This window comes from Fukomys damarensis, unplaced genomic scaffold (assembly GCF_012274545.1).
Source record: "Fukomys damarensis isolate Sample0158 unplaced genomic scaffold, DMR_v1.0_HiC HiC_scaffold_35, whole genome shotgun sequence".
Classification (NCBI taxonomy): Eukaryota; Metazoa; Chordata; class Mammalia; order Rodentia; family Bathyergidae; genus Fukomys; species Fukomys damarensis.
In genome coordinates this window covers 36,656,808-36,681,404 of record NW_022900947.1, presented here as the reverse complement: position 1 = coordinate 36,681,404, position 24,597 = coordinate 36,656,808, and the positions used below count along the sequence as shown (strand labels likewise).

General features: G+C 37.7%; 1 protein-coding gene across 2 annotated transcripts in view; it reads left to right on the top strand.

Moving 5' to 3' along the window:
* The first annotated feature begins 5,007 nt into the window (after positions 1 to 5,007).
* The window catches only part of Gabra4 (gamma-aminobutyric acid type A receptor subunit alpha4), a 62,502-nt gene continuing 42,912 nt past the window's right edge, over positions 5,008 to 24,597 (top strand). For both annotated transcript variants that reach the window (XM_010640190.2, XM_033758924.1), the window contains exons 1-6: positions 5,008 to 5,216; positions 5,598 to 5,716; positions 19,208 to 19,275; positions 20,220 to 20,440; positions 20,608 to 20,690; positions 23,276 to 23,419. In XM_010640190.2, coding sequence (XP_010638492.1) covers positions 5,131 to 5,216; positions 5,598 to 5,716; positions 19,208 to 19,275; positions 20,220 to 20,440; positions 20,608 to 20,690; positions 23,276 to 23,419 — 721 coding nt within the window. In that variant the 5' untranslated portion in view covers positions 5,008 to 5,130. The remainder of the gene's footprint in view (positions 5,217 to 5,597; positions 5,717 to 19,207; positions 19,276 to 20,219; positions 20,441 to 20,607; positions 20,691 to 23,275; positions 23,420 to 24,597) is intronic.

Below are 24,597 nucleotides of genomic sequence, written 5' to 3'. Positions count from 1 at the left end.
CCCAGCATTCTGGATGTGTGTTACTGGTTTGTTATTAAATTATTTTATTTTCTATTTAAATTTTCTATTATTAATTTTATTGTTACATATTTGTGTATACAATATAATGACATTCGTCATTGGGAATTTGCACCTTTGCATAACCTATCTTGGTTCTTATTTTTCCCCATTCCCCTGCCCTCCCTTCAACCCCTCCACCCTTCCCTAGTTACAAATATTTTTGTTTCCATTTTTTTTCATTTTCTCACCTTAATTCCATTCCCTTTTCTTTTCCCTAGCCCTCCCACTTTCCCTTCCCCTTTACCCCTGTTTTACTATTTCACATTATCTATTTTACCTTTTAGTCCTTATTTATATTTTCAGTTTCTCACACCAGAGAAACTATTTGGTACTCACATGTATGTGTCCTATTTCACACGTTGAATACTGCCTAAATGTGCATCCATTTATCTATAAATGTCTCTAATTTCTTGTTCTTTGTGGCTGAATAGTACTCATTTTATACTATATCTAGAATATATAAAAAACTTTAAAAAAATTAGACTTCCCATATTTAAAGATCCAATCTAAAAATGGGCACTGAAATGCATGGACATATCTCAGACAAAGAAGTAGAAATAGCAGATAAACATATGAAAAAATGTTCGACATCACTGGTCATTTGAGAGATGCAAATGATAACAACACTGAGATTCCACCTCACCCCAGAAAGAGTGGCTGCTATCAGGAAATCAACCAATAACAAATGCCGACGGGCTGTGAGGAAAGCAGAACCCTTCTCCATTGTTGGTGGGAGTGCAGACTGGTGCAACCACTATGAAAATCAATATAGAGATACCTCAAAGAACTAGGATTGGAAGTCCTATTTGATCCAGCTATTCCTCTGCTAGGTATCTTCCCACAAGAATTAAAAGAATCATACCACAGTGATATGCATGCACCCATGTTCATAGCTACACAGTTTTTGATAACTAAAACTTGGAACCAGCCCAATTGCCCATCAACTGGAGACTGGATAAGGAAAATATGTCACTGATCATTTATAGACACATACAAATAGTTCTGACATTTTTGGAGTAGTACTTCTAAACTTACTCTGAGAGTTCAATCTAGAATTTAAGGACTAACAAATAAATAAAACTTCTCATATTTTAGCCACTTGCAAATGAGCCTTCAAAGTATTTGTTGAATCAATTACTGAAATTGAAGGTGCTTAAGATGTATTCTTTCTACTCATTATAAAGTTAGACTTAAAAAAAAAAGCTAGCACTAGAAAGCTAGTATATCCTATTATAACTTAAGTAAATGTGGGATTATGGAGAACATTAATTAGGGATATATTGTTTTAATGTCCAAGTTGATTATAAACAATTCTATAGAATATTTAATTTATAAGTTAAAATACCTAGTACAATAACTGACTTTCTAAATGTCTAAATGATACTCAGACAAGATGCAAGTATTGCACAAGTTTTATTCTTTTTCCAGTAATCATACTGAAACAACAAAATGTGCATTATCTATATGGCAAAATTGCACTTATTTTAATTCTAATTTATAGAAAATAGTATGAGAATTCCTCAAAAAATTAAAAATTAAGCTAACATACGACCCAAGAGTCTTTCTCCTGGATATATGTCCAAAAAATGAAATAAATAAGTACTTTGTCAAAGTAGCTGCAGTCTCATGCTTATAGAATTATCCACAATACCAAAGATATGAAAAAATCTAAATGTTCATCAGTGGGTCAGTGGATGAACAGAGAAAGAAACTGTGGTATAGGGATATGATGACATATTACTCAGCTTTAAGAAGATACTGTTCTTTGCTATGACATGGGTGAATTTGGAGGACAATATGGCAAGTAAAATAAGCCAAACATAGGAAGACAAACATTAAATGATCTCACGTCTATGTGGAATCCTTTACAAAATATATACATTGTATGTCAGTCAGTTTTTCTGTTGTTGGACCCAATACCTGACACTCTCAACAAAAAGGAAAAAATATTTAATTTGACACATGATTTCAGTCTATGATTGGTTGGTTTCAAGGCAGTCATATCATAGCAGAAGACTGTGGCAGAGCAAAGACATTTAGTTTAGGTGGTCAGGAAGCAGAGCAGAAGAGCAAAATTTCCAGAGCAGAAGGCATGAGACTAGACACAGACCCCAAGACCATCCTGCCGAGACCCATTCAGACATATTTAGAAGTGTGATTCATCAATCCCAGGATGGACCTCAAAGTCAATCGAGGTGAAACTCCACAATAACTACCATAACCCACCTCTTTCCAACTTGCTAACCAAGCATATGTCTTTAAACCATTCTTAATCTCCAAAAAAGTGAATAGTAACTTTATAATTCCATCTAACATAATACAACTATTTCAAAGACAATCAAAAACAATAACCCCTTCCCTAAAGACTCAATGGTTCCAGCAGTTTAGTAAATTCCAAGTCCACATGGCTTCTGAGACTGAAGGCAAACTCTTAGCTATTAAAAATCTGTAAAAAGAAAAAAAATTTACATAATCAGTGTAAACATTTCCATTCCAAAAGGGAGGAAAAGAGGGATATAAAAATTATTTCAACCAAAACATTATTGAAACCAACAAGGCAAACATTAAATCTTTTATCTCCATATCTGGCATCCAGGGGACACAATGTTAAATGTGAGTTCCAAAGCACTTGGGCAGACCCACCGCTATGACCTTGCAGGTTACACCCCAGATGGCCTCTTAACTTGGGCTGGTTCCATTCATGGCCTGTAGCCTGAAGGTTTCCTTGGCAGAGATTCCACATTCCTGCCATTTGAAACTTCCTGGGGTCTCTAGGAGGCTTTTATCAAGCAGGGTACTGGATATTTTTCTTAGATTAAATATTGACAGTTTTACACCCATGAGCCTATGATGGTTGGGATCTTGATGGTTTCTGAGATGCCTTAAAGACATCTCCATTTTTGTTCCTGTACAAAGTACTCAGTTTTTTTTCAGTTGCACAAATCTCTTTAACAGCCACACCTCCTCTGGTTCCAACTTTACATGTAATTCTTTCTGGGCTAAAATTTAAGTTTTTCAAAATTTTCTGCTCTGTCTTTTGCCCTAGTTATCTCTGTAAATCTGGGTTAAAAAGCAATCCACAATATCCTTGCCACAGCCCAAAAGTTAAAATTGAAAATTTAAAGGGATTTATCTTTAAAATTATGGAACTTCTTTTTTCCAAAACTATTTTTAGTTGTTTTCTTTATATGTATGCTATTTAAATGGAAATTGTAGGGAAAATGCTAATCAGTTTTAGAAAGGGTAAGAAAGTACTGAGATTGGAGAAATTATATATGACGTACTATAATAATATAATGTACTCTGAGATTTTATGAGGAGAATCTGTGGGGACAAGTGCTTTCCTGGCATTTGTGGGATACATTAGTACTTCAACTATTTTTCCCAAAAGAGAGAGGTTCAGTTTCATTCGAATTAATACAATGTATTTGGGAGCAAGTGATTCATTGATTTAATTGTTCATTTGGTAAATATTTGTGAAGTGCAATGTACTACACACTGTAAAAAGACATAAATACAGATGAACAAAAATTACCCAGCTTGGGCCTCAAGGAGAGTACAGTTTATGAGAGCAGAATGGTACATGTGGAGTTAGGAATGAAGTCTAATAAATTTCATGAAGGCAGCAATACAGAATGTAGCATATTATGAGAGAGCATAGCTCTTACTGTTAGAGCTATGGGCACTTTTGGCTTCCTTTTTGAAAGAGAACTTCAGCCAGGTGCTGAAAGCAGGCAAAACCCCAAAACTCTTCTGTAAGGTAATGTGTCTATATTACAGGAGCCAACTAGTCATCAAAATCTCAACTAATGAGTAAAGCTCTACACAGAAGATAGTAATTGGTGTCCGTTCTAGGGATCTAATATTATGAAAGTTATTTACATCACTGATCCATCCTATGAAAATTTCCATATGCAATAAGTATTCATGTGAAAGACACGCCACCCACTGAAGCCAATAAGCATGGTTTTAAAAGTTCTGTTGGAGGTATTTACCTTCATTCTATAAAACACTAAATGTAGAGTGTTTAGTCTTCCCTTTGAGTCATATATGGAGATTGCTGCCTCCATTTTAATCTGAGTAATTCTTTCCCACTCTTACATTTGCTTTCCTCCCTCTTCCTCCTTTCCCTGTGGCAATCCACCCTGGTGGCTTCAGAGAATCAGTGGCCTGCATTCTGAAAGAGAAGTGGGTCTCAGGATACTAAAGTGATTTTGACCGGAAGACCAGTGTCTTCACCTCTCTTCTCCCCTCTAGAAAGTGAAGGGCTCACGTGTGCTGGATGGGGTTGGGAGAGTACTGAGATTTGGCATCTTTAATTCAGGCAATAGCTTGTCAAGTGCCTTGACTGCAGCCTCAATTCCTAACAGTGCGGTGACAGCCCTCCTAGGGAGTTGTAACCAAGAGGAGTTTTCTTTCTTTGCAAACCCCCAATCTCTTAGCAACTGAGGTAAAGGGTCTCAGACTTGATTTCCTCTCCTCATCACTGCCTTCCACCCCTAAACCCAGGGATCTTGCCCTACCCGTTCTCCACCACCAGCCCTGACAAGGGGAACAAGCAGGTTCTCACACAACCTAACCAGAGAAGAGCTCCAAGGGTTAGATCCGAAAGGGAGGGGCTCAGGAGGGCGACTGGGAAGCTTAGCGCTGCAGTGGGAGGAGACCTGTTCGGGGTTGGGGGCTGTGATGGGGAGGAGGGGAGAAGGATCCAGGTCCTGGGGCCCGGAGTTACAGGTTGGAACAAACTTGTCCGGCTCTGGGGAGCAGGCGCGCCCAAGTTAACCCCAGCCCCTCGCCGGTGCGGGCAAGAAAGGGTGCAGAGCAGTATACATAGCTCTACATATACGCAGAACGCGAGCGAGAAAAGGAGGGGGCGCGGAGAGGCAGGTTCCGCCTCCCCTGGCCCGCGTGCACACACGCCCACCGCGGCTCGGGCTGGCGGAGCGCGGGCGAGTGTGAGCGCGAGTGTGCGCACGCCGCGGGAGCCACTCTGCCTCACCTCGCACCCTGCTCAGGGCATCTTGAGAGCCTGGAAACGTGAACAGGCATAAAGTATGGCATGTTGCAAAGATGGTTTCTGCCAAGAAGGTACCCGCGATCGCGCTGTGCTCCAGGGTCGGTCTCGCCCTCCTGCACTTCCTGTGCCTGGCGGCTTGGTGAGTTCTCTGGGGTCCTCCGGGGGCAGAGGGAAGGTGAGGCGGCCAGCTCCCCGCCCCCTCGGACCTCCCGTCCCTCTTGGAGCGAGCTAGACCTTTCTGTTTTCACTCCAACATAATGGGCTGAAGCCAATCTTTGCTGTGACCCTGTAGAGCCCTAGGGGCGCAGGATTGAAGAAGCGCGTGGTCCTGGGGTGCTTGCTGCCCTGCTCGGGGATGGGCTTTTCATGACCCATTTTGTTCTTCCGCACCCCCCCCAATGCTGCCTCTAGTTTGGGGCAAAGGACTCTTTCCCTAGAAGGCAAACCTGTTTCCACCTGTTCTCAGCAGCTTTCTTAAAATAATCTTTTCTGCCTGCTTCCGTTTTTCTTGCTCTTGCAGTTTAAACGAATCCCCAGGAGAGAACGAAAAGGAGGAGAAAATGTGCCCGGAAAATTTTACCCGCATCCTGGACAGTTTGCTCGATGGTTATGACAACAGGCTGCGTCCTGGATTTGGGGGTAGGACTGCTTTGAATGCACTAGTGTGTCCCGTCTGTCCCTCTCCGGTCCACCTGTCTGTCTGTAGGAGTATCTTTAGGTGTACCTGGCATGCAGAAATGAACTCTTCCTTGCCGTCTTTCCGCTCTCTGCCTCTTTCTTCTCTGTTGCTGAGACCTGTGACAAGAAGACCGCCCCCACCCGTACTTTCCCATCTCCCTGCCCCCTCCGGAGCTTGCCTCTCCCCCACACTAATTACCTCCCGGGACCTGACTGCAGGCTGGGGGAGGATGGGGAGGAGGCAGAGTGAGAAATGGGAACTGGGTGCTTAGCCCTTGAGGCCCGAGCCCTGAGAACGGAGTTTTCCTTAATCTGGCCCCGCTGCCTAGAGAAGGTTGCACTGGAAGCAGCTGATCTGAAGTCCCCTGTCCTTCCATGTGTCCCATCCAAAGCCCAGAGTGGGACTTGCCAAAAGCTATACCTAGACATGAATCTGGGGCACGAAGCTGCCTGCCCTGCCAGGAAACCCAAACCTTCTCTGTTCCATTCTTTTTCACTTTCTTTGGAGAGGTGGCATTTGTTTCCCTCCCAGGGCTTTGGAGTTGAAAGTGTTCGGCTCCATTTCTTCTTTCAACAAATATTTATAAAGGACCTAATAGAGAACTATTCCTTACCAGCACCGTTGCTCTCTTTGTGTTCATATTTCTTTTGCATGTATAATAGAACGTATGTGGCAAGCTTTGTACTTGGCATTAAGTTCACAAAAATCGTGAGAGACACTTCTTCACCTCAAACAGCCTCTCAGTTCAGTTCAGCAAGGACAAGAGATTTGCTGAGATCCCACTAATGGTTGGTCCGCATGCTTTGATGGTAAAGTCCCTGTTACTCCCCCTGCGCTACTTTTTCTCACTTCCAGCAGATACATTGAGAATAAGACAGACTCTTCACTTGATCTTAGCCAGAAGGCCGAGAAGCCATGAAACATAGACTCTTGAAGGAGCTTGTATTCTTGTAGCATCAGTAGTAGTAACAATAATAACAACCACTAAGATTTTTATTTCCTCAAATTTTCATTTAGACCTGACAACTTAGAGGCATTACTCAAACTCTGACAAGTCCAAAAGAAAGCCATTACATTTTTTATTTTTCAAATGAAGAAATCAAGGCTTGGAAAGTTAAGTAACCTGTTCAAGTTTGAAGTTAGTAAACCTGGCAGAAGCAGGATGTGAACCCAGGTTGGGTTGTGTATTTCAAAGACAGACCGTGTAGATTGGGATGGTATCAGATGTTATGTGATGTGATGGTTGTTATATAATATTAGAATCAAGGAAACATTTAATGCTTCCTATTGAAGGTGTATATAAGGAGAGAGATGTTGGGAGAGTGGAGGAAGTAAATAAATGCATGGGGAGCAAGGCAGCATCTTACCAGGTACAAGGAATAGAGTCCCGGGTTAGAAAGAATCATTGCAGATAAAACAGAGTTGGAGAGAGTAGGACTGATGATTATATGCAGGCTATCTAGTGTCCTTTGTCTCTTTAACAGATGAGGACACTGAGGACAAGTAAGGATTTAGACAGGGACACGTAGTATATTCATGATAGGCTGAGATCTGGTCTTCTGGATTCCAAACCATTTTGTTCTGGATTTTATTGAAAAAGTTATGGAAAGCTACTGAGGTTTTGCGTATTTGCATCTTGACATTGATGAAGCTGGATGAAAAAGCTGGAAGTTTTTCTAGGTTCTCTCCACATTGCCACTCTGGGTTAGGTCGCACATACTGCATTTGGCTTAATGAAAATCCGAGAAGATACCTCATTAGAGAACTGCATCATTTGTCAGTGCCTGATCTTTTCTGGCTGGGAGATTATCATTTGAGATCAAACATAGTTCTATGGAGAATGTTTCAGAAGATATGATACCATTTAACACTATCTCAGTACAAGAGGATTTAACTGCCCAGGGAGATTTTAAGCTTGACATTTCAAGAAAAAAAAATTCTTTCAAAGTATCCACGCCTATGATGTTTAAATATTCATCAAAATATGGATATTTTTGAACATAAATGAAAGGGAAATTATAACTGGAACTATATGGTTTTACTATTAAATGCTGAAAGTTAAAATAATGTCTACCCAGTTGGTTATAAAGCAAATTATAATTCAGAAGGACACAGGGACCCATAGTAGGTAGGCCCTTTTTTACCATGTACTCTCTTCCATTATACAGACAATAAAATGAATGAAAATAATCAGTGTTAACCATTACGGGACTTTGGTTGACTATAGTACAGCTATCTCAAGGGCATTATTATTAGTTATGTCATTATTATTAGTCACGTTACTTGTCATTGCTCACCTAGAGATGCACCAAATAGGGCCAGGGATTTAGTTCAGTGGCACTGTGCCTGCCTCGAAAGTGCAAGGTCCTGAGTTGGATTCCTGGTACCAAATATATATATATATATTAAGAAGAAATAGCATTCATATAGACTTCTATGTGCTACAGGTTTGATCCCTCCTATGACATTTTATTTTTTGCACAAAGTTTGCCATTTTAAAACCGAGATGAAAACAATTCAGATTTTGACTGGTGCATTATAAATATGGATTGACTTCCTGGTTCCTTTAATCCTACTTCTGCTCTTTGTGGAACATTTACTTTTTATCTGTTTGTACAAGTTTGCCTTGTTCCATTTAAAATAAAGCTAAAAGGAAAGATTTGAATTGAAATTGGATAGTTTGTGATTGCTCAGTAGGCCAGGCAGGGGTTGAAATAGATTTGGAAACTAAATTACATATTTTTAACTCAGCAGCACAGCTTGCAATGGGGAAATAAAAGGAGCTGTGATGGTTCTCTCCTTTTCATCCCTCTGGGATGTCCTCTCCCTTGTCTCCACATTCTCCTGTTGGGCAAGGAAAGGAGAAAAGGTGAAAAGAGAGAAGGGGCCTTGTGGAGAGAGGCTGGGATGGGACTTCTGAAGGGAAAAGGTTCTGTGAGCCTCTGATGAATCAGTTTCTATCATGCTCAATGAGTTCCTGTCCTGCTGAAGTAGCTTGCACCTGCTTAGAAGTGGCACAAAAGTGAACCCTTCCAAAAGAAGCTAAATAGTCATCCTTTCTTGCTCTTGCCCACTTTAAATACTGTAATATGCCTTCATAAAAGTGCATAGCTGGATATTAAATACTGGGAGATAGTTTAGGAATCTGGCTATTATACTTTTTCCATTTATTGTATAATTGCATAGCCTTATGTCTTAGTTTCTTTTTTTGTCACTGAGTTACGATACCTTACACCAGAAACTTAAGGATGATTTATTTTGGATCCAAGGTTTGGGAAGTTTTTATAAAGCTGTTTGTGCCATGGGAAAAGGGAGGAGTTGAGGAGGCAGATACACCCTTCAAGGCCAGGCCCCCAGTGACCTCCATGACCAGGCTCACAATTTAACAGCAAGCCAGCTCCAGTACCCCCATAATTCAGTCACCTTCCATGAGCCTCACCTCTGCGTGCATGCGGCTTTGGGCGTACATCTAATTATAAACCATAGAATCTCATGTACACCTCATATTTGGAGGTACGTGATCTGGAATAATAAACACTTCAAATATAGATGGTTGCTTTGGATGAACTTCCACCGCCTTTCTGGAGTGGTAACAGAGCATATGGTAAGGCTACTGACTAACTTAACAGGGCTTCACACTCACTGCAGTTTTGAAAACATTTTCATGTATAATATTTAATAAGATTATTACATAAACACAAAGAGATAAGCAGGGGGCATCATCTCTCTGTTAGTGAAGAGGATGGGAATTGCCCCAGAGCCATACGTTGTGACATCGTAATCCAGTCTTCTAATCTTTAGTCACACAGATGGTCTATTGTTATGCCGCTTCTGAAGTTTTCTTGCATCATCTTGTTTATCATGAGTCTACTTTTTCCTGAATATACCTTTTGTTACTTTTTGTGTGCAGTGCTGAAAATTGAACTCAGGGCCTTGCATATGCTAGGTAAACACTCTATACTGAGCTACAACCCTAGACCTAGGTAAGCCCTTGAAATAAATAAAATTATATTTCCTCAAAAAGAATGCTGTGAAAACTTCATTCCAAATCTATAATAATGTTTAAAATTAAAAGGAAATATGGAAACTTATTTCACTTAGGTTAACTGGGAATATTTTACACAAATCAAGTTGTGCTTGCAATGTTTGCAAATGATCTATTTATATATTTCTGTCTAAACATGAAGTTTCTTGCTATATGCTCTCTTAATTGAATATCAAAAGGGAATACATTTTTTAAATGCATAGATAAATATTTCTAATGCACAGAAAGAAGAAAGATAAAGATTTATTCTCTTCTTTGTCATATTGATTTAGTATTGAGAGGTTACTTTATATGAGAAACTTGGGAGGTTATAAAGATATACACTGATCTAACATAGAACCTTATAGATTTTACAGTTAAGCAGTGCAGAAAGGTAAAGATAACAAAGAAACAAATAAAATAAATAAATAAAAATTCTGTAGGACAATCTGATAGCATCCAAAAGAGAAAATTAGGAGAGAAAAATCAGGCGAGGAATTCATTTCACATGAGAATGAGGGTCAAAGAAATCCTTCAAGTTGAGACCTAAAGATGTCAGGCATAAAAAGAGTAAGAATAAATGTTTTCAGGCAGAAAAAATAAAATGTAAAAAGCAAGTAAAAAAGTGGTGTGGTTTACACAGTGAAGAGGGTTTTTATACATGCAGCCAGAGAACAAAAGCAAGAGCATTACAGAATTAGGCTGAGATGGCAACCAGAGGCAAGATTATCCAAGGTCTTCAGGGATCTCTAGAGGAGCTTAGATTGTTCTGCTAGTGAACTTGGAAACCTTGGAGTTCTTTAAGTGGAGGGATTGATAAACTATGACTTAGACTACAATACGCTTCATCTGAGAATGAAAGAAAGAAAAAGGAAAAAAGCATGGGTCAATATTGGAAACAAGAGGGCTAGTGGAGAAATTTTGTTTCCGTTTATTTACTTGTTTGTTTATGTATTTGTAGTTAATTTTTTTCATGAATTTGTTAGTTGTGTGGAGTAACATGGTAGATACAATAAAAATAGATGTAAGTCAACCACAGAGATATTTTTGATGTTTAATTTGACAAAGATTAATGATAGCTTTGAGATGGTAGCTTTAATACAAGAAAAATAAGTGATTCCTTGGATTCTATTTTGAGAACGTGAGGAGGGATGGTGTTATTTGAAGGTCGGGAGAACTGCCTGTTTCCCCGTCCTGGTGCACTCCTATTGGAGTTGAAGAGGCAGAAACTATGTAACAGAAGTGGATGAATGGTGGAGGTTTTAGAAGCTGATGAACTAGAATATATAGCAGGGGAGGAAATTGTAGTTTTTAACTTGGGTAGTTAAGGAGTGCTGGAGAAAATGATGTTTGAACATGAGCATAGGGGGTTAAAAACTGAGTTGCCTGTGGGGTGGGGTCTTCTGATGGGAAAGGCTGAGGAATAAGAAGGGATCCATGTGATAAAAAAGAGGAAGTTATGCAAAGCTTTGCAGGCTCGAAGGACTTTGCTTGTGCTCTGAGTCAGATCAGACATGACTGGAGGGATTTTAAGGGGAGCATGTCCTGAACTGACTAGTTTTACAAGGTTCCTCTCGACTGCTGTGTTGAGGACAGTCAGAAGTAAGGACGGAGGTGGAGAGAGTTTTCATAAGAAGTCAGGTAAGAGATGATGAACACTTTGTCCAAGCTGGTAGCAGGGAGGTTTTTCAGTTTCTAAGATATGGCTGGCTTCTTCCTGTAATGTGAAATTTTAGTCAAGTGATGACAGCTGGAATATGGGATATGAGAGAAAGAAAGTTGTTAAGGCTGACTCCAAACACCTAGAAAGACAGAGTTGTTAAGACCATAGCAGAAGCAATTAGGAGCATGGATGAACAATTTTCATTATGACTGTTAAGTATGAGATGTCTAGTAGATTATCAAATAAAGATGAGCTAGGAATTTAGAGATGATAGATATGTAACATACACGGTATTTAAAGTCTCTGGACTAAAGTGGTCATTAGGACATCAAGTAATATAAAAGAGAGGCAAATCTTGAGATTTGATGTCTTTGATATTAAGAGGTGGAGAAAGAGAAGGTGGATTCTGTCCCAGAGAGACTGAAGGACTGAACAGGAGTAGCTTGTTGTAGTGTGTGCTGAAACAGAAAAACCAAGAGAGAGAATTCATGAATAAAGTAAGAAGGAAAGTATTTCAATTAAGTGAAATGCTTATAATGGAGCACGAAAGATATGAACTTAAAACTGACACATAAATTTAGCTCTGTGTGTGTGTGTTCTGCGATTCTGGCCAGAACAGTTTTGGTGTCACAGTGGGTATGTAATTCAGACTGGGCGTGTTTTAGAGAGCATGGGAGAAGTTTCTTTTAGGATTTGGACAGGGAACAAAGAAGTGGCATAACAAAGCAAATAAATGGAATCAAGAGGGGTTCGTTAGACAGAAGAGCAATAAATTACTTTTCAAGTTGTTGGGAACAGTGCTATAAATAGGGGAAAACTGGTGATATGGACAAAAGAAATTTCAGTGGTCCTGAACATGAAAACTGAATTGTAATAGAAGATGGAGTGAATAGGAAGGGAAGAATTTGAAGAACTGTATGTAGATTTTGTGCAGAAGTTTAAATATGAAAGAGAAGAGAAAGGCTGGGTTGTCTCTTTTTCAAGATCAGAAATATCATGATTTCTATGCTATTGGGAATAATCTAACGGAGGATAATTTAATATAGCAGTGAAGGGAAGGGACAGCTGAAAGAGTCCTTTTAGAAGAAAAAAGAAGATAGAATCCAGAACACTAACTTGCTTGCTTATGCTTTCAGTTGTTTTTTTTAAGTACTAGTATTTTCATATATTTTTATGTTTTTAGAATAAGGATATGTGAAATGCTTTTGGTGTTGCCTAATATAGGCACTGTAAGATGCACATCATAGGATGTTAGTCAACTGATGGATATTTAGATAATATTTCAATAAGTTGTTAAATTTTTTCATATAAAATACATAAGTTTGCATTTGTATATCATTAAATATTACCAGTTTGTTTTCTAGGCCTTTCAAAACACATTTTGTCCTAATAAACTTCAGGTATACATACTTGAATTCTTGAATAATAATCCTTACGTCATGACATATTCTTATTATAAGCCTACATCTAATTTTCTTTTCACCTGTGCATCCATTAATTTATGAAAATATAGCAAATATACCAGTTAAGCCATCACCCAAAGAATAGGACCATGACATCTTGTGCTCTCCCTCTGTCCTGTCTTTCTTCCTCTACCAAGGTAACCACTATTGTGAGTCCTTTATCAATTATTTCATAGCTTTCCTTTGAATATTTTAGGTTATCTGTTTTGAAAAATATTCAATTTGCTTGAACTTGTTACATATACATTTTTGATGTTTTCAAAGGTTAAGTAGGCATTGTTAAGACCCTTTTGCCGTTGCATATTGTTACAGATACTCATTTTGACTGTTGTGTGATACTCCGTTTGCCTAGGAACCAGTGTCATCATCTGTTCTGCTGGCAGTAGAGGCTTTGCTTGTTTCCAAGACTGTATTACTGTGAATTTTCTAGCTCAAATTTCCTGCTGTAAATGTGCAATAGTTTCTTTTGCATATACATCAAGGAATAGATTTTTTTTTTTTCTGGATCCTAGTGTAAGTGGGAGTTCACTTGTCAAGATAATGCTAAACATTTTTCCATGGTTAGTTTACAAAATTAAACTCCTTTTTACAATTCAAATGAGTTTCAGGATCCACATACCCTTTAACATGAAGGAAGTGTGTATGTGTGTGTATCTCTGAGTGTGTGTGTGAATGTGTGCATGCAAATACTGAAAATGGTATTCATTATAAAACAACCTGAAATTTTCTGATTTCTATCACATCCTAATGTAGTTCAGCATCTTTTCAAATCTGTGTGGCCTTAATTATTTTTCTTCTGTGAACTGCTTCTTTTCATATTTTGCCCAGATGTTGTACTTTTTTTTATTCAATGACTTTAATTATTTACCAAAAGATCAGCATTGTTAGAGGGATCACATGATATGAGGGTTCCCAATCTTTAATATTTTTAAGTAAAAGAAACATCCAGAACTCTTTGAGATTTCTGTGTTCTCACCTATACCAATGAATACCTTTTGTTTTGGTTTAATTATCAGGAAAGCTCATATTTCCATATTTTGACAAGCGAATTTTGAGATTTCTTTATATATTTCATTTGATTCTTTGATGTTGTTTCATCTCATAAGTACTTGAAATCTCTTCAATTTTGGACACCATTAGTGTTTTTTTAAGATGTAGGTGGATACATGGCATGGATGCCTCAAAATCCAGAAGTATTTTGTCAGGTGCTAGTTATGGAGACAGTGCGGACAGTAAGAATTGACTAGGCTTAAGATCAACAAAACACCTGAAGTCATTCTCATGATGTAACCCCATTATCAAAGATGAAATTGAATAATCATATCTTTTAACCATGTGTTTGACTGTTAAAGTAAGAGTGGACAATTATCTGATACATGATTGATTGCCTTCCCACTTTCCCAGCAAGTTGAAATCAAAACCATATGAGAATATTTATTTGCTTTTGATCTTGTTGGTCTTGGCCTTTTCTTTCAAAGAGTTGTTGAAGATCACCTTATTTGCCTTACAGATTATCTGCCACGTTTGGGGGATTAAAACATTCTCTCCTCCCCTAAAAAGAAGGTAAAAGAAAAAAAAGGAATAAAAACAATTTCCCTATTGCCAAAGAAGAAGAATTTTGTAATAAAAGATGTCTTTGATGATACATGCATGCATGTAAAATTATAGGAAGAAGTCTTTCCAAGCTCAAAATGATCTGGTTTCTATGTAATTATGCTCTTAGTAAGGTTGATTTGAACATCCTAAATAGTAGTTTTACAGGAAGCATCTCTAAGACTTATTTTTAATTGCATAGAGACCATTATTCATTGACAACTGATTTATCAGTAACCTATTACATTTAAGGCTTGGGATTGGTTCTATGAGAGAATACAAATATAAATAAGACTATTTCTGCTCTTTTAAGATATATTTTTAGCTTAACTGATGCAGCAAATGAATATTAATTTTTTTGAGGGAGTTTAAAATCACTACTGAGGTGATATTGTATATGTAATGAAATATATAGTTGTTCAATACCTAGTTTGTGCAAAGCACTGTGCTAGTTTGGGACTTCAAAGAGGATACAGATTTTATCTTTGCTGTTACAAGTTAAAAGGCTGCTTACTCAGGTTGAAGGGAGATTAAGAGGAAATCTTAGAAAGTGATGTAGGAATATAGTCCAGAAAAAATTCATGAACAAAACAGAAAACATAGGTATACCATGTTAAATACTAGATATAAAATTTCACATTTAGTTGAATATTAACTATTAATTTATTAGCTTGTGACACAATATAGTGTAGTAAAGTTAGAATACAGATTGGAGAACAATGCAAGGGCATTAGAATTCTGGCTTTGTTATATAATATTTAGCCTCTATGAGCTGTTTCTAGATCCAAAAACTTTTCATGATGAAAGCACCTCTGGAGGTGAGGTTTAAATGAAACAGTGCATCACAAGACCTCAGTGTTCCACTTGGCACATCATGGATCTTCAATAAATAGTAATTATTATATTTCTGCTGATTGTACTTTGGAAAAATACGATCTCCTAAAAGCAGCTACACACATAGGCTCCCCTATCCATCCCCACTGCTTTCTCCCTGATTCAAATTACCGTCGTCTGACAGCTTGCCTAGGACAGCACCCTCTCCTAAGAGCCCTTCTCTGCTCTAGCCACCCTACAATTTATTGTCCATACACACCTGCCAGGTGATTTGGGGGAAAAATCATATCATTTCCTTACTTTAACCCCCTGGTGACCTCTGAATGCTTATAGAATACAAATTGAAAGTTTTACTACATTCTACAAGCAAAATCAGAGCTAACTTAAATATCAAAGAAAGAAAACCCAGGTTAAAAAAAAAAGTAAGAAAAAATAACCTCTGTCCCACTTGCTAGGATGCCACAACAAAGTATCCCAGACCAACTGGCTTAAGCAGCATAATTTCTTTCCCACAATTCTGGAGGTATCAGGGAGTCAACAAGAGGATTTTTCTAAATCCTTTCTCCTCAGCTCAGAGAGACAATCACCTTTCTGGATCTTTACATGGTGTTTCCTAGGTGTGTGTCTGTGTTCTATCTCCTCTTTTGATAAAGACAGCAATGATATTGGATTAGAACCCAGTCCATTGACTTCATTTTAGTGTTGTGGTCTCTATTTATAGGGCCTATCTCCCAATATGGTCACATTTCATGCATTGAGACTTAAGACTTCAGCATGTGAGTTTGGGAACATAATTTATCCCATAACAGCCTCCTTATGCATCTCCCCATCCTTCACTGGCATTTCTCCAAGCTCTTTTTCATGTAGCTTTAACAGCAGACACCATGACATAAAGCAACTATAAATACTTTGCTTAAAAGATGCCACTTTTCAGAATATGGGCTCTGGGGTAGAAGTTCTGTCTACAACATCCAGGTCTTTATTCTCTCTGTGGCTTTCATTTCTTATTCTCTCCTCCTTTGCTTTGCTTCAACCTCGCTGGCCTCTTTTCTACTTCTTAGGTACAAAGAGCCTTTCCCTGTCCTTAAACGTTGACCCTTGCAGGTCTTCCCACCTGGGACCCAATTCTACTGGCCCTTCCAGGAGCTCATGCGTATCCAGTGGGTCATGGCTTTGAAGGAGAAACTAAGCATAACTCTACTGTGGCCTTCTCAGTCTGCCCCTCTCTTAACAGCTCTCCTCCCATTACAGCATTCTGTTATTTTTTTTCTTTACTATTTATCCTCACCAATCTCATTTACCATAGCAGCACCGAGGCTAGCATGGCACCTGCCATGTAGCTGGTCCTCAAGTGTTTATTGAATGAGAATCCAAGTGGAATCCTTTCACAGGTCTTAAACTTTTAGGATCTCACTCAATTTCAGCGACCCATAAATTACATCTGATACTGAAGAATGTCACAAATGCTGAGGCTATAATTCTGAACACAAAACATTTTTCAAGAATTGTTGTAAGAGTAGTATGTTATGCAAGAATTTAAAAATACCTAATCTTTTCATGGAATGATTATAACTAAGAATTAGCATATACCGCACACCTTACAGTAAATTTATAAATATTGTCTAATTCCTCATTCCCTTCGATTCACCTCACTTTCTTGGAACATCTATGGTGTCAATATGTTATAGGACACAGTGCTGTATTTTAAAAAACAGAAGAACTGAGTCTGTGTCTATATGTGATAGAAAACTCAATAGTCACACATCAGAATTTGACAAAAATGCAAATTGGCTGGCTCCTCCTTGTACCTACTGAGTCAGCCAGTCTGGGAGCCTGGTCCAACACTCTGTGCTTAGTAAACCTCCAGGTGACACAGAGATAGTTAGAGTTTTAGGACTACTGCCCTAATCTGATTTTCAAAGTAACTTTTGGTTTCTCAGGAATCCTGTCCAGTTGCGAGGATGTGATCAATCTTAATTGTTGGGTCACATGTGTCCCCTTGCCTGACTTGCAGTGACATGGTTACGTCTGCTTTTTTGTCCTTAAGGAACTAGCACAGTGACATCTTCCACATTTGAACCTGTTCAAATAAAACTGCTGTCTTCCAATGTTTAATACACATTACCTGCTTCTTGGATTACCCATTTCCAGAACAATTTGGCTTTAGTGAGGTTATTGCTACCTCTTTTTTTTTCCAATTCTTTATTCAAATAATAGCTTATTTAAGTTCTCTGCTCTCTGAAGATGTAATTTTTGTTTTCATTGATACAAGGTCTCACTATTTAATTGAGACTGACCTGAACTCACTATGTAGCCCAGGCTGGTCTCAAACTCACAGAGATCCTCCTGCCTCAGCCTCCCGAGTGCTGGGATTATAGGCATGTGCCACCATGCCCGGCTGAAGATGGAATTTTTAAAAAGTAAAGCCCATGAAAAGTAGGCATGATTTACACTTTCTCTCACTATACTTCTGAAGGCTGTATTTTTCTTAGGATATTTATTCAATAAGGAATTTTCTCATCCTCCCTCCTTCTATCTTTTTGTGGCTCAATCTTCATGCTGTAGAGAGAATAACATTTGGATTCATTTTTATGAGACTAACTTTAGACCCGGAGCAGTAAGTGATACCAATTACTTTTTCTCTTTTTGGGCATAAATCCAATTTTCCAACTTATTTCCAAGGGATATATTGCATCATGATAGCGTATGTTGTTGTTTCCAGTTATGAAGTATATATCCTCAGGCCCTACAGTTTTACACTTCCTTAAATAAGGAAACCTTGTCCAAGGGGAACAACAATTCTCAATTTTCCTTTAGTAATCACGTATTATACTATCTCTATGAACAGCTTCTATCATTGTTGAACATATCATATTCTAGTGACTAGCAAAAGTGATTTATGTCTCTTATCTCATTTAAAACTTTCAGTACTCATTAAAATCTTTACCTAAGGAGATACATGATCTGGCCAAAGTCATACAACCAGAAGGTATTGGAGCAAATTTGAACTCCAGAATTCCAGCTTTTAAACAGGCTGAACCCAGATTGTAGTAATATTCCTTTGTCTAAAATCTGTGAGCCATATTATCATCATGATTTCACCTTTCCCTCTGCCCCCAAACCCAGATACTTATTCATAAACCAGTTTTACTTAGATATAAGAGAGAATCTGAGTCCTGGCTACTATGAGACTAAAAGGGAAGCTAATATGGAGGACGTACTTCCATGAGAGTCACTGTGTTCAGTTAGATCCATATCTCTGCTGACAGATGCAGTCGTTGCTATTGAGAGCTTTAGCAATTTGTTAAAGATCACATAACATATCCATGGGCAGAGGATGAAGGAGGGTGTCTTTTAGGATAGCTGTTTTGTAACCCCAATCAACAGTGGATGTTGTGCCTATTGTTAAAGGTGACATGAATAATTTTTTAAAGTTATTTACTAGAATCCCCAATTCTCCAATGATACATTCCTTGTTGTCATTATGGTTTTTCTCCTCTTTGCTTTGCCATGTTTCCTTTTTTAATAGCTCACTTCTTCATAGAGGACAATCAGATGATAGGTTATAAAAAAAAATCACAAAGGCTATAAGCTTTTGTGTCTCTACACCGCCTATTGTAGGAGCGCCCAGGGATGATGTATTTTTGAATCCTGGTAAATAATCGGAGTTTCTTTTTGCCCTTTAAGCAAACAATGTTTCCTGGTTTGTTTGTAATTTGGTCTAGACTCTTTTTAGAGAGGTATTACTTCACTGAAAGTTTAACATGCTTGTAAAAACCTGCTATTTCTATCTGTATTTATTCTAATTACCTAACTCTCCTAGGCTGTAAAATTGCAATTATTTTTTCACACTTTTTTGCTTTAATTTTACAAGGTCCTGTCACAGAAGTGAAAACTGACATATATGTCACCAGCTTTGGACCTGTTTCTGATGTTGAAATGGTAAGTATTTTGGTAAATGTGCCAGAGGAGAGCCAATTAATACTTATTTTTTTGCTAATCACACAAATTTGGGAAATCAAAGAATGGCCAGATTAAACTTAAAAGTGTATAAGAAGTAAAGCTGAATTTGCAATTCAGCTCTCTAACATTTGAGTATTTGTTGATTTAGAGTCATTCGCAACAAAAAGAAACTTTCCTGTTACTGGATCCATAGCATAATTTTGGATGTACCATTTTTCTTTAGAAAACTACTGAGTAGAAAATTAGAAATTATAATTAGTTTTGGTTTATACTGTAAGTGCACACACAGTATCACAACCCTAATCCCATGTGGCACTTCCTGTTGGCCCAACTGCTTCTGCACACCTCCTACCCTTTTCCTTCCCTTCTTCCCTCTCTTGTGCTTAAAGAGTTTAGATCACCAAAATCTGGTCAGGAAGATTTCACTCATCCAGGTGTGTTGTCCTATATTAAATATTTTTATTTAAAATGACAGGAGAACCTATTATTTTTCTTGACCCTATGATCCTAATGGTTTGAAATCTTGGGTTATTTCATTACCTTTAATAAACTGTGCAAACAACATTTTCCTTTTAAACATCTTATTTCATCTTAAGACATGCCTACAATTTTATCATTATGTAATTTATCATTCACTGATTTTTCCTATCTGGTCTAAAGTAAAGCACTACTATAATTACCTGGTGCTGGCAGTTGTTTTAAATTGCAGTAATTATTTTTGAATGTTTAATTTTGTGGTAATTTATTTTTATGAATGTACATCTTTTTGCTCTATTGATCTGAGATCATTTCTGTTTCTATTCATTTTATTTGGAGTAGTGTTTTTTTTTTCTGAGTAGGAAAAAGGCTGGAATTTAATATATTTTCTACTTTATAAACGTGGTCATCTGTGATTTGAATAGGTCATACATTAATTTTCCTAGGAATATACAATGGATGTGTTCTTCAGACAGACATGGATTGACAAAAGACTAAAATATGATGGGCCTATTGAAATTTTGAGATTGAATAATATGATGGTAACGAAAGTTTGGACCCCTGATACCTTCTTCAGGAATGGAAAGAAATCTGTTTCACATAATATGACAGCTCCAAATAAACTTTTTAGAATTATGAGAAATGGTACTATTTTATACACAATGAGGTAATAATTTTTTTCTGTCTTATGCTTTTTTCCCTTTCTGCTCTTCTTTTCCCCTTCTAGCTCCCTCTTTGTCTTTCTTCCTTCATTCTGTCCCTCCCCTTTTGAGGATCTATAAAATTTATTTCAATAAAGGGTTGATTTTATTTAATTGAATTTTTCCATCCCAGACTCACTATAAGTGCGGAGTGTCCTATGAGATTGGTGGATTTTCCCATGGATGGTCATGCGTGCCCTCTGAAATTTGGGAGTTGTAAGTTATAATAAAAGTTTTGTTCAAATTTCTGATTACTTCATGAGGATGATGTTTATATATATATGTATGATTTTTCATAATCCAACATAAATGTCATTATTCAAGACAAAAATCATCCAAGGAGTGATGTTTAGGAGACTATTTATTGACTAACACTTTAAAATGAAAAAGTAACCCCCCATCTAGAAACAAAAACATGCCTGTACAGAAAACCTGAGTAGCTGAGTCATAATTAACACATTAGTAGTCAGTGGTAAAATTTAGGGACATCTGAGCTGTATGTTTTGATGATGTATTATAGAAAGTGCAAACAATGTTTTCTTTTTTGCCAATGTTAGTTTCTTTTGTAAGTAGAGACCTTTATAGCAGGTCTGGAAAAAGGCCGAAGAAGGCGCCTGACTTTCTTACATGATATAGGTGAGAACAACATGAGTTGTGCTGTTAAGGGGGTGAAGCCTGAGCAAAGTGTAGTAGAAAGTGGAGATGAGAGAGAGTGTAATCCTGCACAGATCACATCGATGAAGTTGGATTTATCTAAAAGCCGAGGAAAGGCTTTGAAAGCTTTTATAAAGGGGTGTGACCCTCCTTGATTAAAGTTACCTGATTTCACGTTAGCCTTTCAGTGGAAAATGGGTTGTAGATAGGCAGGAAATAAAGTAGAGGAATGTTGGAGCCTGTCGTTTCAGTACAAGCAAAGATGGCAGTGATTCAGACTAGGATCATGACAAAAGAGTAAGTGGGAAGTAGATGCGTTTAGAAATTTTATAAAGATGAAGACAAAGGGAAGGGATGAATGGATAGGAAAAAACATGAGATTCCTTTCCTCAAGCTCCCTTCTCTGAAATGGCAACAAAATGTGATTGCTCTTCTAAGGTCTGCTTCAATCAGAATCTACCAAAAATAGATTCTGGCTTTTACTATTGCTTCAGACTCATCGTTGTACTGATTGTGAAACAGTTGCCTGCTGTTATCATTGCTCATTGCCTTACTTAATGAGAATCTGCAGTCACCATTCTTTTTATAACCCTAGTAATCACAATATTCAGTGGGCTAACTTGAAGCTAGAGAAAGTCATTTGCCCCCTGACCAATGATTTAATGAGAGAAGATAAAAAAACAAAAAATACATAGACAGAAAGCATGATCTCACTGGAGCCACAATTAAAACCCAAGTGTACTTAAACAATTACATTTCACACAAGGCAGTTCTTATCTGGAGGAAATCCTTCTTGTCCCCTTTCACTCGCTCTCTCTCTCTAGTGCTCATAAAATGCACTCTTCTGAGTGACTTGAACATAGCTTGTGCTCAATTAAGCTTTGTATAAAAACAAAGAACTCATATTTTGGAAGCTGATGTTTTTTATTGGTAATTAAAAACAGAGGCACATCACATTTGGCAAGTAAGGACCCTAAATTTTTCTGAAGAGAAAAGCACTCTGTTTATAATTCAGAGTGAGAAAAGCTAGGAAAGAAAACGGCTATTCTAGCAAGGTAGGGGAGCTAAGATAAGGATACCCGATTTAAAATATCACAGACAAGAACATGGTATACAGGTCTTTCAATAGATGACCGTGTGAATAGACCCCAGGAGATAAACGCTGACACATAACTGTGTAATATTAAATGACAACACAGGCTTCGTAGTTTGTTTTGCAAGGTTGTTTATAAAGAAAATCTCTAGCTATTGATTTCTTTTATAGAATTAAGTAATTCCACTGAGGACCACCTATGTTCTAGCCATTTTAGGAAGGTTTGGAGGGAACAGTGACACAATTCATTTGGGTTCTTTGGAACTTAATTGTGTGAGAGCCAAGCTATCTGTTCTGGGTAGACTGGTAAGCAAGCAGCTGGTCTCCATTTGCACTGAACACCAAATAATAGAAAATGGGCTTAAATTGCCACTGGGAAGAATCTGTTGAAGACAGAAGGGGAAATGTACTGATTGTAAGGGTTTAAAGGTAGTGGAACTGGTTGTGTAATTATATTCCCTGGGGAGCTTTACAAACAGAATAGCCAGTTGTCACTGTAGAATGGCTACCAAACTGCCTGAGTATTGCCCAAAGGCAGAATCTAAAAGCGGTGACCCCCCGGAGAGCTCCCCGACCAGTAAAATTGGTTCTTATTTTGTTGTGTTGTTAGAGGGAGCATTTGGTACTTGTCTAAATGGCATAGTTGTTTTAGGATGGAAGAAGTCAGTATTGGTCAAGCACTGGAGGAGAGAAATGAAAACAGTAGGAGTTTGACAGTGCTGTTTGGGGGCTTTAATACATCTGTTTTTCAGCGGCTCATCTTATTAGCATGGAAACATGTCCAAGAGCTTTGATGCATATGTAGCCTTGTGGATGCCTCAGTTTTAATCTCTTCTCCAATTCTTTGGGCACAGAACCAATAAATCCTGCTGAATCGCAAAGCCATTTGTTTAATACATAGTTTCCTAAATTGTAAGCATGTTTGAATGAATCATAACGAAAGCTGTTTTCATTTATTCCGTCTCTCTTGAACATGTGGTTTATTTTAACGTGTCGATCCTCAACGCTGACAAAAGAGAAGCCCTGACGAACCACATATTCTTCTCTCACTCAGATGCATATCCAAAGAGTGAGATGATTTATACCTGGACAAAAGGCCCTGAGAAATCAGTGGAAGTGCCGAAGGAGTCTTCCAGCTTAGTTCAGTATGACTTGATTGGGCAAACGGTGTCGAGTGAAACTATCAAGTCGATTACAGGTAAGATGTTTAATGGTTGAATGCAGTATGCTTCTTGGCATCAATAACAGCGTTTTGGCCTAACGTTTTCACTGAAATATCTAGTATTTTCAAGAGAACAACAACAAAAAATTCCAGAAATATAATTGATGCATAAACCACAGCTCAAAAATATCTTTATTTGTATTTATAATCTTATTTTAGTTCAAAATAAATTGAGTTGGTGAGATGTGAGAAGAGAACTGGTTCTCTTATTTAGAACCAAAAATCAGTTATCAAATGTATTAAAACTATTCTCAACAAAAGTGTAAGACAAGAACTCTGAGCCTGCTTTTTTTGTTTTCTGAAAACTGTGTCTTGCCCATTTTTAAGTTACATTCTTTATTTTTTTTTCAAAATAAAAGTAAAATGTAAAGGTTAATTAGAAAATATAGTGAGGGTAGACACTAAAATTGCCGTACAGGTAAGTGAATGATTTTATCCACGATTCTTAGCTTTAGAATGGGAATGGAATCATAGGATTTAGTTTTTATCATATTAAGTGGGAAAAACCAGCTGTTTATGGCTTACTATAAAACTGTTCTAATGTACTGTATCACCAGGAAAATACTGATTTTTGATAACAACTATTTTAGTCTGTTTGTGCTACTGTAACAAACTGTTGAATGCTGAGTATTTAATAAAGAGCAGAAATGTGTTTCTCACAGTTCTGGAGGCTGGGAAATTCACATCAATTATGAAACTATACAGTAGCCTTCCTTTGTTTCTCATTGAGTCTATTAGTACATTTTAAGTATACAGTACAGTAACATTCATTATTGGGACCTTGTACCTTTACATGACAGGTCTTGGTTCTCATTTTTTCCTCTTGTCCCTGCCCTCCCTTCACCCTCTCCTCCCCTCCCCATTTACAAACATTTTATTTCCATTTTTTCATTTTATCCTATTTTTTTCTTTCCCTTATTACTTTCCCCTACCCTTCCCACTTTCACTATACCTTTAGCCCTTTTCTTCCTATTTCACATTGTCAGTTATCTCATTAGGATTTTATGTACTATTATAGTTTGTTCACACCCGAGAAACTATTCGTTATTTACACATATGTGACTTATTTATTTCACTTAGGAGTATAACGTCAATATGTATCCATTTTCTATACAGCAGCCTTCTAATGGGAACTTTTATCTTTCCAGAAAACA